General features: G+C 33.9%; 4 protein-coding genes across 4 annotated transcripts in view; 2 read left to right on the plus strand and 2 right to left on the minus strand.

The window, feature by feature from the left end:
• Positions 1-163, plus strand: part of LOC106297744 — a 1,710-nt gene extending 1,547 nt beyond the window's left edge. Inside the window, exon 5 of the mRNA XM_013733924.1 lies at positions 145-163. Coding sequence (XP_013589378.1) covers positions 145-163 — 19 coding nt within the window. The remainder of the gene's footprint in view (positions 1-144) is intronic.
• An 8,421-nt stretch (positions 164-8,584) lies between these two features.
• LOC106299717 (F-box/LRR-repeat protein At3g59250) lies at positions 8,585-10,121 on the minus strand. The gene is made up of 3 exons (XM_013735756.1): positions 9,201-10,121; positions 8,988-9,125; positions 8,585-8,908 (listed from the first exon to the last, which is right to left on the minus strand). The coding sequence occupies exons 1-3, from the start codon at positions 10,119-10,121 to the stop codon at positions 8,585-8,587; spliced, it is 1,383 nt and encodes a 460-aa protein (XP_013591210.1).
• Positions 10,122-10,773: 652 nt separating this feature from the next.
• On the plus strand, positions 10,774-12,268 carry LOC106297745 (putative pirin-like protein At3g59260). Its single transcript, XM_013733925.1, has 8 exons — positions 10,774-10,803; positions 10,851-10,975; positions 11,079-11,128; positions 11,210-11,248; positions 11,347-11,375; positions 11,459-11,521; positions 11,597-11,697; positions 11,779-12,268. The coding sequence occupies exons 1-8, from the start codon at positions 10,774-10,776 to the stop codon at positions 12,266-12,268; spliced, it is 927 nt and encodes a 308-aa protein (XP_013589379.1).
• A 562-nt stretch (positions 12,269-12,830) lies between these two features.
• Positions 12,831-14,331, minus strand: LOC106297746 (putative F-box protein At1g58310). The gene is made up of 5 exons (XM_013733926.1): positions 14,260-14,331; positions 13,793-14,172; positions 13,500-13,702; positions 13,275-13,415; positions 12,831-13,181 (listed from the first exon to the last, which is right to left on the minus strand). The coding sequence occupies exons 2-5, from the start codon at positions 14,139-14,141 to the stop codon at positions 12,831-12,833; spliced, it is 1,044 nt and encodes a 347-aa protein (XP_013589380.1). The 5' UTR covers positions 14,142-14,172; positions 14,260-14,331.
• Positions 14,332-16,315: the final 1,984 nt, after the last annotated feature.

The raw sequence follows: 16,315 nt of genomic DNA on the forward strand, positions 1-16,315 counted from the left end.
GCTGTTTCAGAACATGGCTTTTGTTTTTCAATTACTCGGTGTTTCTCTTTTTTTCATGTGTCGGATGGATTGAAATGTTTGTATGGTTTGAATGATTTACTTAAGACTTTATGTTATTGTGTTTGATCCATTTTATCATTTCAGTTTTACAAAGGCCCAATAAGATATATGTCCATATCTAGTTTACAAAGAACAAATCACTATTCTCGGTTTAGGGCAAGGATAGGGGTTAGGATTCTCATGTTTTTGTTAGTGATTAGGTTTAGAGATTTCTTTTAAGGTTTATTCTAATTATAGTTTTGAGGTCTTTTTAAGGAAACTATAACACACATTAAGACAAAATTATATGTTAATCACAAAACACATGATGTAGTTCCCTTTCCACATTATCTTTCTTGTGAAAGGGTTAGCATATGTAGTGTTTAGTTTGAGGGTTAGGGTATATTGGTGTAGTTAAAGTGTTTAGTGGTTTATATATTTAGAAATTGATGTCTAAACTTAGATTTATATTTTAGAATCATGATTATAATTTTTTACAAATTTTAGATAATTTTAAAAATATTTATAAATAACCAGAAACATAATTTCTCTTCTTTTTTTAATAGCCATCGATTGATATCTCAGATCAAAGGCCCATAATCCACCATCCATCAGCTATCCTCGTTCTCTCTTCCTATTGGTTGATTATTTTAAGGCAAGGATCATAATCTTGTCCGTTCGTAAATGTTAATCTAACGGTTCAGAATTGTTTTTTCTTTTATCTCCTTCCTTCTCTCTCAGAACGTACGCAAACTAGGTTAGAGAGTTATCTCAAACCACCACAAATCTCTTTGTGACACCACGAGCCCACCTCGACCCACCACTAATCACTGTCTACCCATCACGATTCCATCTCAAACAACCATGATTCTCTCTTAAGCGACCTCGATTTCTCTCTCTGGGTTTCCATCGAACTCATCCATATCAAAAGGTCTGCGCCCTCCAAAGTCTAAACCCTAGATTTATTTCATCTGTATGATTATTATATATTTCTCTAATTAAAAAGGTAACAACTCTTACAGATCCTTATAGATTCGAACCCTCACAGATCTGGATTGGGAACTTCTTCAAAAGTCAGAGATACTCGATTTCCATTTATTATTCTTCAAATATCATCTTCGATTTATGATTTCTTCTTCGAATAAGTTTTCATTTTCAGTTTAGATATTCATATTCAAATATCTATTAAAGTTCTAACTTGAGTTAACTTTACAGTCTAGAAACTCTAATGGAAGGAAGGAAGAGCATCGTATGGGCACTGCCGGCATCTGGAGTGAGACCATAACTACTCCAAAAACAAAAACCACAACAAGAAGCACTCAACAGAGAACAAGAACGAGGATAGTCCTCGGGAGGAAATGATGTGGAGGAGATAACCAGAACAGAGTTCAAAACCTCTCTTGGCTACTTGACACGCATTGAAGAACCTGAAGAAGACATCGACCCAATGTTCAGAAACTCATCTCTTTTAAGACGCCCACCACAAGCACAAGGACAGTCCTCGCGAACCAAGTCTGGCCGTCATTACTAATTGTTGTTTATGTATGTTGTTTATGTATGTGTTTTTTTGGTATATGATGAATCAATTGTCAGCACATTATAGTGCTTTTTGCATATTTCTAGTCTGGTTACAATTACTAAAAATTCTATTTTTTAATTTTCTTTTTTTACAATATTTTCCAATTCTATATTCCATAAAAAAACAAAATTAGTAAATCAAACCAAAAAATGTGTCAATATAGAAAATATTAGCTATTCAGTATTACCTAGAATATAAACGTCATAGCACAAGTAAAACGCTGTATTATAATATTCAATGGCACAAAAAAATTGCTATTAAATGTTCAAAAATTCAAAAAAAACTGAGTTACAAAAAGGTATTCCATGACAAAAAACAAATGTCATAACAAAATATTTTATGGCACACGAAAAGTGCCACATAAAATATTTAAATAGCGAAAAGAAATCGCTATAAATAGGTATAATATAACACAAGACCAGCGCTATAATATCTGTATATTGTTACAGCACGCGAAAAACGCTACGCTAGGGGGAGGGTCTATTATAGCTGCGGCTGTCACGGCGTTCTTCGAAACGCTATGAAAACGATATGATAGCGTTTGTCGGGTGCTATTAATACCGATATTTCTTGTAGTGTTATAACCTTCTTTCAGAGAGTTGGTCATTCGATGTTCACCGTATCTTACTCGTTATTCGATCCTTTATCTTTTCCTTTGTTGCTTTATATGCTCACTTTTCTTGTTGTTGTGCTTATGATATGGCAAACTCTTTGGCTTGTGATGCCTTCCTATGTTGTAACACCTCCTCCTCTAATGGAGTTTTAAACGTTTAAGTTAATAAAGGAAAGTTTAATAAAAAAAAAAAGCAATCAGTTTCCCATAAATTCAGATTTATTTCCTTTTTTTTTGTTTTTTTTGCTGTTGAGATTGATACCATCTTGGTCAATACCCTGCATTTATACACGAACTGATGATTTAAAAAAAATGCTTGCACGTCAAAAATAATAATTTAAGAATCAAATCATCCAGTAGAAAGCTTTTTGGTATTATTGATTTGGGAACTGCGTTAAAGAGAGACGGAAAATCTTTACATTAACATAGTTTTACTATCATCATAATGTCACTGAAATAATCAACAAAGATTTCTCTGTTGTATAATGTTTCTGTCTTTCTGATATACAGTACCTACAATGTTTTTGGATGCCCTAAACAATTTTTAACATTATTATTTTTATTTATTTTTATCTAATATCATATATATAAACAAGTCACATTTAAATTATATAAACTAATTCAAAAATTTGAATGAAATTTAAATTTATTCACCTCAAATTATTTTTTACAATCAATGCATTATTTTTCTTGAGAAACTTAAAACAAAAAGCTTGCTAAAACATAATAAAGAGAAGTCATCTACTAACAACCTATATCACCATGGTTTTTTGATTTTTTCATAGTTTTATTAATGGAAATTGGGCTGTATAACCATGAAAAAAACACTAATTAGTTAGATGTCCAATTTCTCTAGTACACCTATACATGGCATGGCTTTTATATAATATTGCCACTTTACCTTTTCACACAACCGGTAAAACCTGCGTGTAAAAAAAATTAATAATTATTTCATGTCAAATAATTCGTGGCACTTCAATATCCACATCCACCTCCTTTGTAATTTTTCTTGTTAATTTTATACCATGGCCATGATCTTATTCACAGATTAGATCGACATCATCACCACATTCTGAATTATGGGAGTATTTTGTGATCGGAAAACTTCTCCCAAAATCTCAACCTTCTCTGTTTCCAAAACCGCCAACGGGCCGTCGCAGTTACAGCCGAGGCAGCGAGGAGGATCACCCGGGCCGATTCTCCTCCACATCACACGGGAGAGGAGCATCACCCCAGCCGACGGCGTTACAACTCCGTGTATATATGAGTAATCCCAAACTTCTCTGTTTCCAAAACCGCATACGTGCCGCAGTTACAGCCGAGGCAGCGAGGAGCATCACCTGGGACGATTAACTCACACGGGGGAGGAGCATCACCCCGGCCGACGGTGTTACAAATCCGTGTATATATGAGTTTTATATTAGTGTGTGTATGATTTTGTAAAAAGAAATAATATATTGAACATAAATAGAATATAATTTATTATGACATCAAGTAAAACATAATACAATGTGATGTTGAATGGAATGATATTCATATGATGTTGTCTCTTTCCTATTTTCTCTAATGTTGTCAATCTTCATTTCTTTCGCTACAGTCAATCTGAATTTGGTGTAGCCATTACCTCATTCCCTGCAATCATGGACACTTCAAAATTTGAAAATATGTATTGTGCTATATCGTTTGTCACCTTTTATATTCTATATGCTCATGTAGAATGAAAATGCATATTATTGCCATTTCAAAATTTGGGTTTAGTTTATGAAATATTGGGGTTGACATTGGATTAGGGTTTATATTTCCATGTAGGGTTTAGTGATTAGTGGCTAGAGTTTAGTTGATTGAAGATTGCAGTTGGCATTGAATTATGGTTTATATTGTCATGTAGGGTTTAGTGATTAGTTGATGGGGTGTAGTTTATGTATGATTGAGGTTGACAGTGGAGCAAGTATTACCACCTTCCTTGAAGGCATATCAATATTTAAGAAATATGTTAAGATGATCTTTAGATTGCAACTACATTATCACATTTTCTATTCTGTATGATCATGTAGAATGAAAATGCTAACATTTTGAAATTTGGTTTAGTTTATAAAAAGATCAGGTTTGACATTAGATTAAAGTTTATATTTTCATGTAGGGTTTAGTGCTTAGTGGCTAGGGTCTAGTTAATGGAAGATTGGGATTGACATTGGATTATGTTTTATATTGTCGTATATGGTTTAGTGATTAGTTGATAGAGTTTAGTTTATGTATGATTGGAGTTGACATTGGAGCAAGTATTACCATTTTCCATGAAGGCATAGTCGTATCAACATTTGAGAAATATGTTAAGATGATATTTAGATTGCAACTACATTTTTACCTTTTTTATTTTATGTCTCATGTAGAATGGTAATACATCTTATTGGCATTTCAAAATTTGGATTTAGTTTATGAAAGATTGGGGTTGACATTGGATTAGGGTTTATATTTGGGGTTTAGTATTTAAAAATTAGGATTGTGTTTAGTATTTAGTGGTTGTGAGTAAGATTACAATTATATACTATTTCGGTGATATGAAATATACTTTTTTATTAAAAACATTTCAGAGTTATCTATTCATTTTACTATCCATAATGACTAAGCATGCGGTAAATAATGTTGTGACGTTGCCTTTTTAGGTGATGTGCTATTTAAATAGTAAACATTCAGTTATGTCCATAACAAAAATACATCGACGTAATCCACTATCACCTGCTATTCATTACTATCTATATTATTAAAACTAAAGTACTTTTTGGTACTGTTTGGAAACATAGATACCAGTATAGATGAAAATTCTTTGGAAACATAGATAACTGTATAAATGAGCATTGTTTGGAAATATGGATAACAATATAAAAAAGTATAGTGTTTTTTAGTAATTTCATTAATTGTATTTTATTTCACCCAGTTTAACAATTTCATTAATTGTATTACTTTAACAATACATCACATCATTAATTATATTACCACAATAATAATAGTGCATATTTTAATTCATTATTTTTCAACAATAACTTTGTGCAAATTATAAAATCAAAAATGTAATATAACTGGGTTTTGCATATGGTTAAACGTTCGGTTTAATTTGTTTTACTAATACTTTTTTTTTTAGTTTCAATCGGTGGAAAATTACATACCCAAAAACATAATTCAAATACACGTTTTCTCAATAAAATAATAACTTAAATCAAAATAATGAAAATGTATTACATTTATTGTCACTTAATTTTTCATTCCATATAATTATTTTACTAAATAAAAAAACTCTTTCTATTTCACTTAATTTAACCAAACACATAAAAAGAGTATCTTTTATTAGTTTATAAAATCAGTTAGACACGAACGTTGGCTATCCATATAGGTACGGGTTGTTCCTTTCGAGTATCATTTTTCTGTTTGAAATTAGGCTTGACTATTATAAATTTATGTGCGGATTTTGAGTTTAGTCCTTCTGGATCTGGATGAGTTCGGTTCTGATTTATAGGAACCTAATAATATTTAAATAACAAATATATTTGAAATGGGTTCGGACATATGTACGAAGAATAACTATATTACCCGATTCGGTCTAAGTCTTTTGAATACAATTAGATATTACAACACATCTAAAATATATAATATTAATTATAAAAAAATAAATATCAATGTATAAAATGTAAGAACAAAAATCTGCGCAGGAGCGCAGTTCAATCTCTAGTTAAGTATTAAGGTACAACCAGATCAAAGATGTGCTAAATGTTAGTTTCTACATTATCTCAAAATCAATGTCATTTACTTAATTTTTCTCCAGGCTAGTTCACACAAATAAGCCTTTTTTTTTTGAACCAACACACATTTTCATTAAAACTAAAAGGGTTTACACTCCAACAGAGAAGGCATTACAGACAGAAAGAGCGGACTTAGCCACATAGTCGGCTTCTCTATTGTTCAAACGAGGGATACATGAGAAAGATATTGCATCAAAGTAAGAACTAAACTGATAGATATCAAACAAAATACCAAACAAGACTGGTCTAGATTCTCTTCCTTTCAATAGTTTGATCAGGGTGAGAGAATCCGACAGAATTATCAGGGATTTAATGTTTGAGAAAGACGCGGTCATAACCGCCAAACGTACAGCGAGAGCTTCTGCCATCAGTGCTGAAGAGACAAAGGGATGAGGTTCGCATATGCCCGAGACAAGGGTAGTTGGCTTATCGCCTGAGTAGAGCACTCCAAGCCCACAATTGCCAGAAGAGGCATTCCACGCAGCATCAACGTTGCACACAACCGTTCCTGCAGGAACAGGGTTGTTTGCTACTTTAGGTCACACAAATAAGCCTTTCATTAATGACAAGATAGTTTTCTCAGTCATGCGCAGAAATAATAAAATTTTACAAATATTTTATTTAGAAAATTATTTTTATATATACTACAATACATTAATCAAAAATAGTGTGGCTGAAGTATCAAGCCAACTTCAGATGCTTCCTGCAGTAGCCTCATCCAAGTGCAAGATCCAAGTAATCTCTGTTAGCCTCGGCTTATCAGTTACTCTGCCCATTTCCTTATAGATGAAATTTGCATTGATCCTCTAGAAGAACCTTTCTGGTTTCTTGGCTCCTTTCGGAGTCATGCCTCCTTTACCAGTAGGAAGCTATGGATGTTTCTCTTGGCGACAAGTATCTGTAGTTACTAAAATACCTAAAACTCAATATCAAGATTTATTAATTCAACTACGTTGGTTAGTGTCCGTGTGTTTTATGCTTTTGTTGTGAGAAAGTTGGGTTTATATTTTGCTTTTTTATTTATTTACTAGATTTTGACCCGCGATTTCAAATCGCGGGATTATTTTCTAAAAAAACTTTAATTTTTGTTGTGTTAATATTTTTATTTTTGGCACATATATACTATAAATTATATTAAATTTTAACCCATTCCAAAGATATACTATGTAAAAATATATTAATTATTCTCATATTTTTTTTAATTTTGGTATATATATGTTTTTGATGCCATGAATATTATAATATTTTATTTTATATAATATTATGTAATTTATATAATGAAAATAAATTTTTCTAACCCAATAAATTTTCATGTTTATCAATTATTCCAATTACTTCATTTTTATCGAACTGTATTTCAAAATACTAAACAACCGATTTTTTTGAAATATCAATACTATGAAAATAGTAATCATTTTATTTAAATAAAATTTATATGGTTTAATTTCCAACTGATTTTATATTATAACCTGAAAAGAAAAATTCATGCTGTAAAATGAGATATGTTAGTGTAAATAAATCCATAAATGATTTAATGTTAAAAACACCTACCTAATAGCAATAATTAATTGCTTATTTATAAACGAACTAAACACATTATTTACAAATAATCTAAACAAACTTTTATATTATGTAAACAAAATTATTTTCAAAAGATTTGTTTCCTTATTAAATGAGTGAAATTAATTGAAAAGATCTTTAAAATAAGCAATGGCATGACAATGTAAATAAATTGAAAACTAATGGCAGAATCCTATTAGGGATTTTGCTTTAATAGTATAGATCCTTCCTTGCCTAGACTAATTACATGTAATGCCATTATTTATTATTTGGATCCTTTCATACAATATACAATATGATTCTTTATTGCATTACTAAAAACCAATTGATAGTTGTAAATAATATATGAATTGTGATTACATTACTAAAATTATGGTGTACACTGACGGTTATTAACAATACACTTAGACAACTACGAAAGGTTGTCTTTCCCAAATGTGGTGTGGCATAGTATTAGTGTATTTTTCGATGTGTATACTGCATTATTTTACAAATTCGTAGTATAATATTAGTGGATTCTTCGATATATGGAGATTTGCCCTTTAAAATAAGCAATGGCATGACAATGTAAATAAATTGAAAACTAATGGCAGAATTCTATTACGGATTTTGCTTTAATAGTATAGATAGATGCTGTCTTTCGATGGAGAAGAAGCTTAACATGAGACCTGACTTTCTATAGGAGTCATTGTTTTTTAAGTGTTAGTGAAGTGGAGTAGAAACTAGACCGTAGTCTGTTGCGTTTCAAAATGTTCTACTTGTGATGCTGCATTTTGTTGATAGAGTATATTATGTTCACATATTCACACAATAACAATGCAATGTTTCGGAAAGTTTATTATTAGAAGAGTGATCTATATAACAAAACCAGCCACTCATACTAAGAACCAAAACAAGCAAAAGATAATCCAGCTGTCTCAATAAATAGCACAAATCATCAAACACAAAGTCACAAAAACTTGAAAGCAAAAGGCAGAAAGAAGAAGAGAGAATCTTGGTTTAGCTGCTGGGGTCACCAAAGATTACTTGAATCTCACAACTTGGTGAAGCTTTTGTGGGAAACCTCTTAAGTTCACTTGACAGTTCAATCACATCATCATCAAACAATGTATCATAGTATATTATCAGCAGTTCAAGTTGCGGCATTGTCTCAAGGAAGTACTTGATCAGCTCTGTCTCTGTCTCTACACCAGCTTCACCAAATCCCGTAATCTGTAAAACCTTCACTGGACTTGATGATAAGCAAGTAGGTACCTCCCCTGAAAACTTGCATAGGCACCCATCAACATCCTCACACTTGATTGTATATGTGTGGCTGAATCCCTGAAACATAGTAGCAAAAACTTAGTAGTTTTGTCTGTGTTAGAAGATAGCAATAAAGAGATATAATTAGTGTTCTTACATCAAAGACCAGGGTCTCAAGATTTGGACATTTCTTGACTAAAGCAGGTAATGATTCCCATCCTGACTTGCATGTCTGAATAGTTAAACTAAACATGTTGTGGAACACAGGTATATGATCACAGCAGAATGTAAGAACCTGAAAACAAAAAAAAAGTATTCTCATCAATATACAGTCACTAACTCAAAAGTTATCAATGTTACAATACTATACCTCAAGAGTGTTGGCAGATACGAAAAGGGTCTGGACACTGCGTATTCCCATGAGAAAATCTGTTACATCGCCCACCGAATGTTCATAGCTTGCATGTTCATGCTGCTCACTTGTCATTGCAAGGTCGACACTAGCTTCAACTAGTGAATCAAATTTCACCTTTGGATATTTGCCTGCTACGAAATCAGAGTACTCCAAGTAGACAACATTGGGTGTATCAAATGAAACACTATGCGGATTTTTATCACAGTCTATACAAGATAGGATCAGTCTCTTGAGGGTTTTGGAAGACACAGAACGGTTCCAAAAATCAGAGTAGACATGAATCAGAACTAACTCTTCAAGGACATAACAACCGGAAGTGACCTTCTCAAAGAAATCTCCACCTTTACCTAACATGACTTTGTTGATGTGAAGAGTCTTAAGCTTTGGAAGAAACACATCTTCCACATCAATGCCTATAACATTTTCAGATTCTATCCTCAGCCTCTCCAGTGACTTGCTCAAAAACACCTTTGAAGGGAGACAAAGGCCAGCCAGGGTAACGTGTAAATCAAGATCCGATACACCACGTTCCAACACATTTAATATCCAAGGTGTGACACAGTCTGGTTCAACACCATGTCCACACTTTAAAGAGAACTTGTTTAGAGTAGAGTTCCCTTGCAACTCCAACACTCTATCCACAAAATAAGTAAAGACTCTCAGAATCTGAGTCTTTTCCCGTTCACATGTATCAGGATGAAAACGTATGACCGAGCCATCGAAGTCAAGGTTTGGTCTGTAAGCAAACAGGTACCGCCACTTTTTGGAGAGAACTGAAGTCAAAGCAGACTCTTCTGTTGGGAGGAATGACAATATGTGGCTAATTATAGCTTCTGGTAGATTGCTGATTCTATCCATCTTCTTGGAACTGATCATAGTGACAGATCTCAACAGTTACAACCTACACAACATGACATGATCTTGAATGTGTTATGTAAAACAGTATCAGAATGTTTCTGAAGAAGCAAATCGCTAGAGAATCATTTCCATAATGACTAATCGTACGTTAATATTAAGATAATATTTGACAGATTGATTCCATTTATGACAAATTGCATTACAACCAACCATTATGGGAACAAGAATCATATACAAGTATAAATTGCTTTCAATAGCTTTCAGTTTTCAAGAATTTTCTGATTTATTTCATTTTTTGTTTTTTGATGATGAGATTTGATATCAATCATGGTCGATTCCATGCATTTATAACGTATAGATGATAAAGAGAGACATAAGATATACACATTTACGTTCTTGTTATTATTAATCTTGGAACTGCAAAGAGAGACATAAGATATATATATTAACATAGTTTTTGCCATCATCAGCATGTCATTGCGTCAGGTCATTAAGAAGATTGATGACATTTGTGAATAAGAGAGATTTGTGTCTTACAAGAACTTATTGAGACATAAAAGAAAGTGATAAAGACATAGCTCAAAGAGCTTTATTATGCAAGAAACATAAATAAAGGAGGAAGCTTTAGATTGCCTTCAAGATCAAAATGATTCTAAATTGATATTCTTAAATGAAGGGAAGCTGCCTTTACAGCAGCAAAGTTAATACACATCTCAACATTACACAAATTTGTATCAATCATGATAGGAACCCAAGATATTATGGGTTGATGGGCTTCACTTGATTACTTGGGCCTTGGTTCTAATAAAGATATCTGCAGATCTTGAGAATGAAGGTGATGGTGCTGTTGTTGTTAGAAAAAGCATCACCAAGTGAGTTTTTTTCTGTTTTCTATTTCTTCATTTTTGTCAGGAAAAATGGTTTGCTTGACATTCAAGTTTCATATCTGTTCTTATTGGGTTAACTAACATTCAGGATTGACCATGAGTTACTGGACCCGTTTGTATCACTAGTAGAATTTTCCGGTAATGTTATTTTACTTCTCCAATATTTATGTTTACTTATCAAAGGATAATCTAATTAGCCAATATCTGTTTCTTGATCAGTTTCACCTCCAGGTGGATTCAGAGACCATCCTCACAGAGGTCAGATCACTAATTATTCTTTTTTTTATTCTTCTGATAAGCATAAAGCTTTTTCTGTTGTGTAATGTCTCTGATATAATCAGATCAACTCTGTGCAGGTTTTGAAAGTGTTACATACATGCTACAGGTGACAAAGACTCTACCATCTTCTCCATATGTTAGAGTCTTCAATCTTGATGGACGATTTATCATGCTTTTAATGATATGCAGGGAGGAATTATATACGAAGACTTCAATGGTCATAAGATTACAATCCATGAAGGATATGTTCAGGTGAAGAAAAACAGCAAACATTTCAGACCAGCTTAATTTTCTTGTTTCGTTCTTTTGATTCTGGTTATATTACAGTGGATGACAGCAGGAAAAGGAATCATACATTCTGAGATGCCTGAAGAAAAAGTCAACAACGGCATACAGCTTTGGATCAACCTCCCTTCCTTTGATAAAATGTTAAGATTCTTCAAATAGATTCCATTCTCCTTCAGCTTTCTCAATGTTTACTAAGATATGTGTTCTTTGGTTTTCAACAGGATTGATCCAAAAGCCGTAGAACTGTCTAGTTCAGAGATTCCAAGAGCAGAAGAAGATGGAGTAGAGGTCAAAGTCATAGCCGGAGAGTCAATGGGAGTCAAATCTCCTTTCTACACAAAAGTACCAATCATGTTCCTTGACTTTACTCTCAAGCAAAGAGCTCAAACTCACCCGACCGTTCCAGAGTCATGGACCGCCTTTGCCTATGTTATAGATGGTGATTATGGCGTGTTTAGGTCCTCTGACTCTTACACAGTACAAGCACACACTGTTGTGGTGCTTGGAAAAGGGGATGGAGTTAGCGTGTTGAATACGTCAAGCTTTAAGCCGTTGAGGTTCTTGTTGATTGCAGGGGAACCTATCAGCGAGCCTGTGGTTCAGCATGGTCCATTTGTGATGAATTCACAGGCTGAGATTGATATGACCATTGAGGACTATCGCAGTGCCAAGAATGGCTTTGAAGGAGCTAACTCTTGGAGGCCAGAGTAAAAAAAGTTTTGAGGGTTTCTTCTTTTATTTCACATGGATTTAATCTTACATCTTATATTCATATCAATTTTATGTAATAAACAATGTAAGACCCCAACTCTTAGCTAGTAACATTTTTGCAGTTTCATATTTACATATCAGAAACTTAGAAGACCTGTTTTCACAGTTTGTAGCTATTCTTTTTCTTGGGATTAAAGGATAGTTTCTTCAAAAAAGACAAACTAAAACTTAATACATTAACTGAAAGATTAATACATTGAGTTGTGGTCTGACCAACATGAGCATTAAAAAAAACAAGTCATTAGATACTACTACAAACATAAAGCCGAGACATTCATATCTTTGGGATTAAAGGATGGTTTCTTTGAAAAAAGACGAACTAAAACTTAATACATTAACTTAAAGATTAAAACATTGAGTTGTGGTCTGACCATCAAGACCATAAACAAAACAAGTCATTAGATACTATTACAAATATAAAGCCGAGACACACTCATGGCTTTGAAACGGGAGAAAGAAGCATGAGTGAATCCAATACCAACTTAAGAAACCAAGAAGATGCTTAAGTAGATGAAGACAAGTTGAGGTTATCAGAGATGACTTGAATCTTACACTTGCTTAATCCTTCTCTAGAAACCATCTGAAACTGGCTTAAAACTTCCTCCACATCTTCATCAATAGACGTCTCATAGTGTATTATGAGTTGTTCAAGATTTGGCATCGTCTCAAGGAAGTACTCAACTTGCTCCATCATTTTATCCATGTCCTCGTCTTCACAGATATCTCCAAACTTCAATATCTCAAGGACCTTCACAGGACTTGATGATAAGCAAGTAGGAACGTCCTCCTCCTCCCACGGTTTGCATAAGCACTCGCAACTTCTACAATTCATTCCATATCTATGGAGAAGTCCCTAAACACACACAGTAGAAAACTAACTTCAAAATCTATTTCACTTTGCATGAAACAAGCAGCCATTAAATAAATGATATATATATTTGGTTACATCGAAGACAAGAGTTTCAAGATTTTGACAGTTCTTGAGAAGTGCGGTCAGTGATTTCCATTCTACATCTCGGTGAGTCTTGATAGTTAGATGAACCAGGTTGTTGTAAACCGGCATTGGTTTGCAGCAGAAAGCAAGAACCTGAACCAAAACACAAAACCATTTCAAGTCAGGCAGAGAACATCACCAACTTAAACCATTAAAGATTAGGAAACTGAAACTGACCTCGAGAGTGTTGTCAGATAAGTAAAGCTTCTTAACATTGCATATTCCCATAAGAAGAACCGTTGCATTCCCAACCATAGTTCCCTCTTTTTCTTTAGCTATATCATCCTCTGAAAGTTTAGCCTGACCGATCTGTTCATGAGTCATTCGCAGATCGAGACTAGCTTCAACAAGTAAAGGAAAATTCACGTTTGGATAGGTATCTGCGATAGCATCAGAATACTCAAAGTAGACAAGATTTGGAGTATCAAACGATACACTCTTTGGATTATCATAAACCATTTGCTTAAAGCGAAACGTTAGTCTCTTGAGGGTAATGCTAGATACGGAGCAAGATTCCCAAAACTCCTGACACATTGTTTCACTCGAATCAACCTCGGAAGACAGAGGCCAAGACCAATGAGAAGAGATGCTTAGAACAAGTTCTGTAACATGACGGTTCAGAACTTTGCTTATCCAACGAATGACAGGAGCTGGGCCAACGTCATCTTTGCACTTGATGGAGAGTCTGTTTAAAGGAGCATTCCTGTGTAAAGCCAGTTTACTATCGACAAGTCTTATAAAACGACTTCGAATCTTGTCCCGTTCTTGTCTTCTCACACCAGGATGCATACTGATGGAATCATCAAAATCAAGATTCATCGTTGTTGTATAGAATCGCCAGTTACACACCCTGAACAAAGGAAATGAGTTTTAGCTTAGAATCAAACACGAACCCAAAGAAGCAGACGTATTAGAAAAAGGTAATGGAGAAACTTACTTGGGGGTAAAGAAAAGAAGCAGATGCCACCAGAGCCAAAAAACTGAGAAGTGTTTATAGCAAAGGATAAAGATTAGGGTTTTGGTTCTGGCGTGATGGGGGGAGTTTTTCAATGCTAGATTTACTTTGGAGTGTTGTCAAGTCGTAAGATCTTCTGGATGATGATGATGATGAGATTCTCTCTGAGTTCAGGAAGATTTATCTTCAGGAGTCTAATCTAGCTATGTCAGTCTAATCAAACTATTCGATTAGAAGGATGACCTAACTTGAATAGTTAACGTGTCAGTTAGTTTACATGTATGTGCTTTGTTCCCTTGGCTCTCAACCAGATGTTGTAAGTAGTAAAGTGGCCCATTATGGATTATAGATGATATGATCTTGAGTTTAAGTAAAATTTTCAATTTACATTTCTTTTCAATCTTGGATTGCGCATAGAAACTTGCTTAGTGTAAAGCCACCCTCGTGAATAATCTGGAATATTTTTAGCTTACACAAGCTACTAGCATATTGAAGTACTTTGTTATATATACATTAAAAGGGAAGTTACTTAAATATACAAAATTTTAGGATAATTGACAAGAATCATACAGATCTTTTTTTTTATTACTGACATTTTTTAAATACCAAGCATGCCTTCTTTTACGTTATGAGAACAAACATATTTACAGGAATGCCATTACTTTTCGCTGCCACATAAGCAAAAACTCGGCGCCACGTAGGAATTATGTTCCGTGTTTTCATTAAGTCAGCCGTAATTTGCTACATACGTCGTTACGACTGATTTATATCTACATGTCGGCTGAATAAACAAACGCGGCTGAGTTAAACGAAAAGACTGACTTAAGAACATAAGTCAGCGGAGCGGACGGTACGGCTGAATTACAAAAATATGGCTGATTTATGAGATAAAGGCTGACTTACAGACAAATGTTACAGCTGACTTATACATCGGCGGTTTGTTTTCTGGAAAATTTGGCTGAGTTGTAACTAAGAGACGGCTGAGTTATGTTTCCCCGGCTGAGTTAATGAATATCGACTGGCTGAGTTATATAATTTATAGCTGACTAATGTGATGTTGTTACGGCTGAGCTTATGATTAGTCGGCCATAATAGGATGGATTAACAGTCAACTCAGCTCGGTTACGGCTGACTTATTAGCGAAAGATTAATTACTAGAATATCATTCGTTTGACGGCTGATCTATGTGACAGTACGGCTGATTTATCGTTTTTCATCCTAATTATGGCTGATTAAGGATCAAAAGATTAATTACTGAAATATTTTCATGGTTCGATTGACTTACATTGTAAATGGGAGCTGATTTACGGAGGCTGAATTATATATTTGTTTGTCGGCTGATTAACCGATTTTCCATGGCATCCGCCATGTCATCAACTCGGATTTGGCATGTCATTGCTAACGAACTACTTTACAACAAGGTTTGTCTGTCTGTTCATCTTTTTTCTTCATCTTCTTTTATATATATATATATATATATATCTATCTTCTTCATCTTATTCTTCATCTTTCTCCGAGATCTTATGGATCCGGTAATTATTGTTTATGGTAACTGGATTAAGAAAAACAGATATGTATTCAACGCCGACAGTAGAGAGTGTAGAGTTATGCATTTAAATGAGAAAGCAAAACATGAAGAATTCGCAAAGTCTGTACTCGATGATTACAGATTGAATGAATTGAGAACAACAAATTGAATTCCCAACAACAGATATGTATTCAACGAACGACACTCCACCAGTTTACGGAGAACAAGGATGACAAAATGAATCGGAATGACAGAGCAAGAGAGACGATGAAAAGAATTGGGTTTTAATGTTTTGTATTACGGTTGGGTTTTGGGTTTAAATGTTTTACATTACGACTGAGTTATATAAACATGTTACGATTATATTGGGTTGTCTTGATTAGTATAACGGCTGAGGTATGGATTTTAATGTTTTCGTATTACGACTGAGTTATCGTTAATTTCTGATTTATTTAACTTTTTTAACTCCTCGTGATTATCGTCTCCATGTTATAAATGGCCTCGATATTA

This window comes from Brassica oleracea, chromosome C6, assembly GCF_000695525.1.
Source record: "Brassica oleracea var. oleracea cultivar TO1000 chromosome C6, BOL, whole genome shotgun sequence".
In the NCBI taxonomy this organism is placed as follows: Eukaryota; Viridiplantae; Streptophyta; class Magnoliopsida; order Brassicales; family Brassicaceae; genus Brassica; species Brassica oleracea.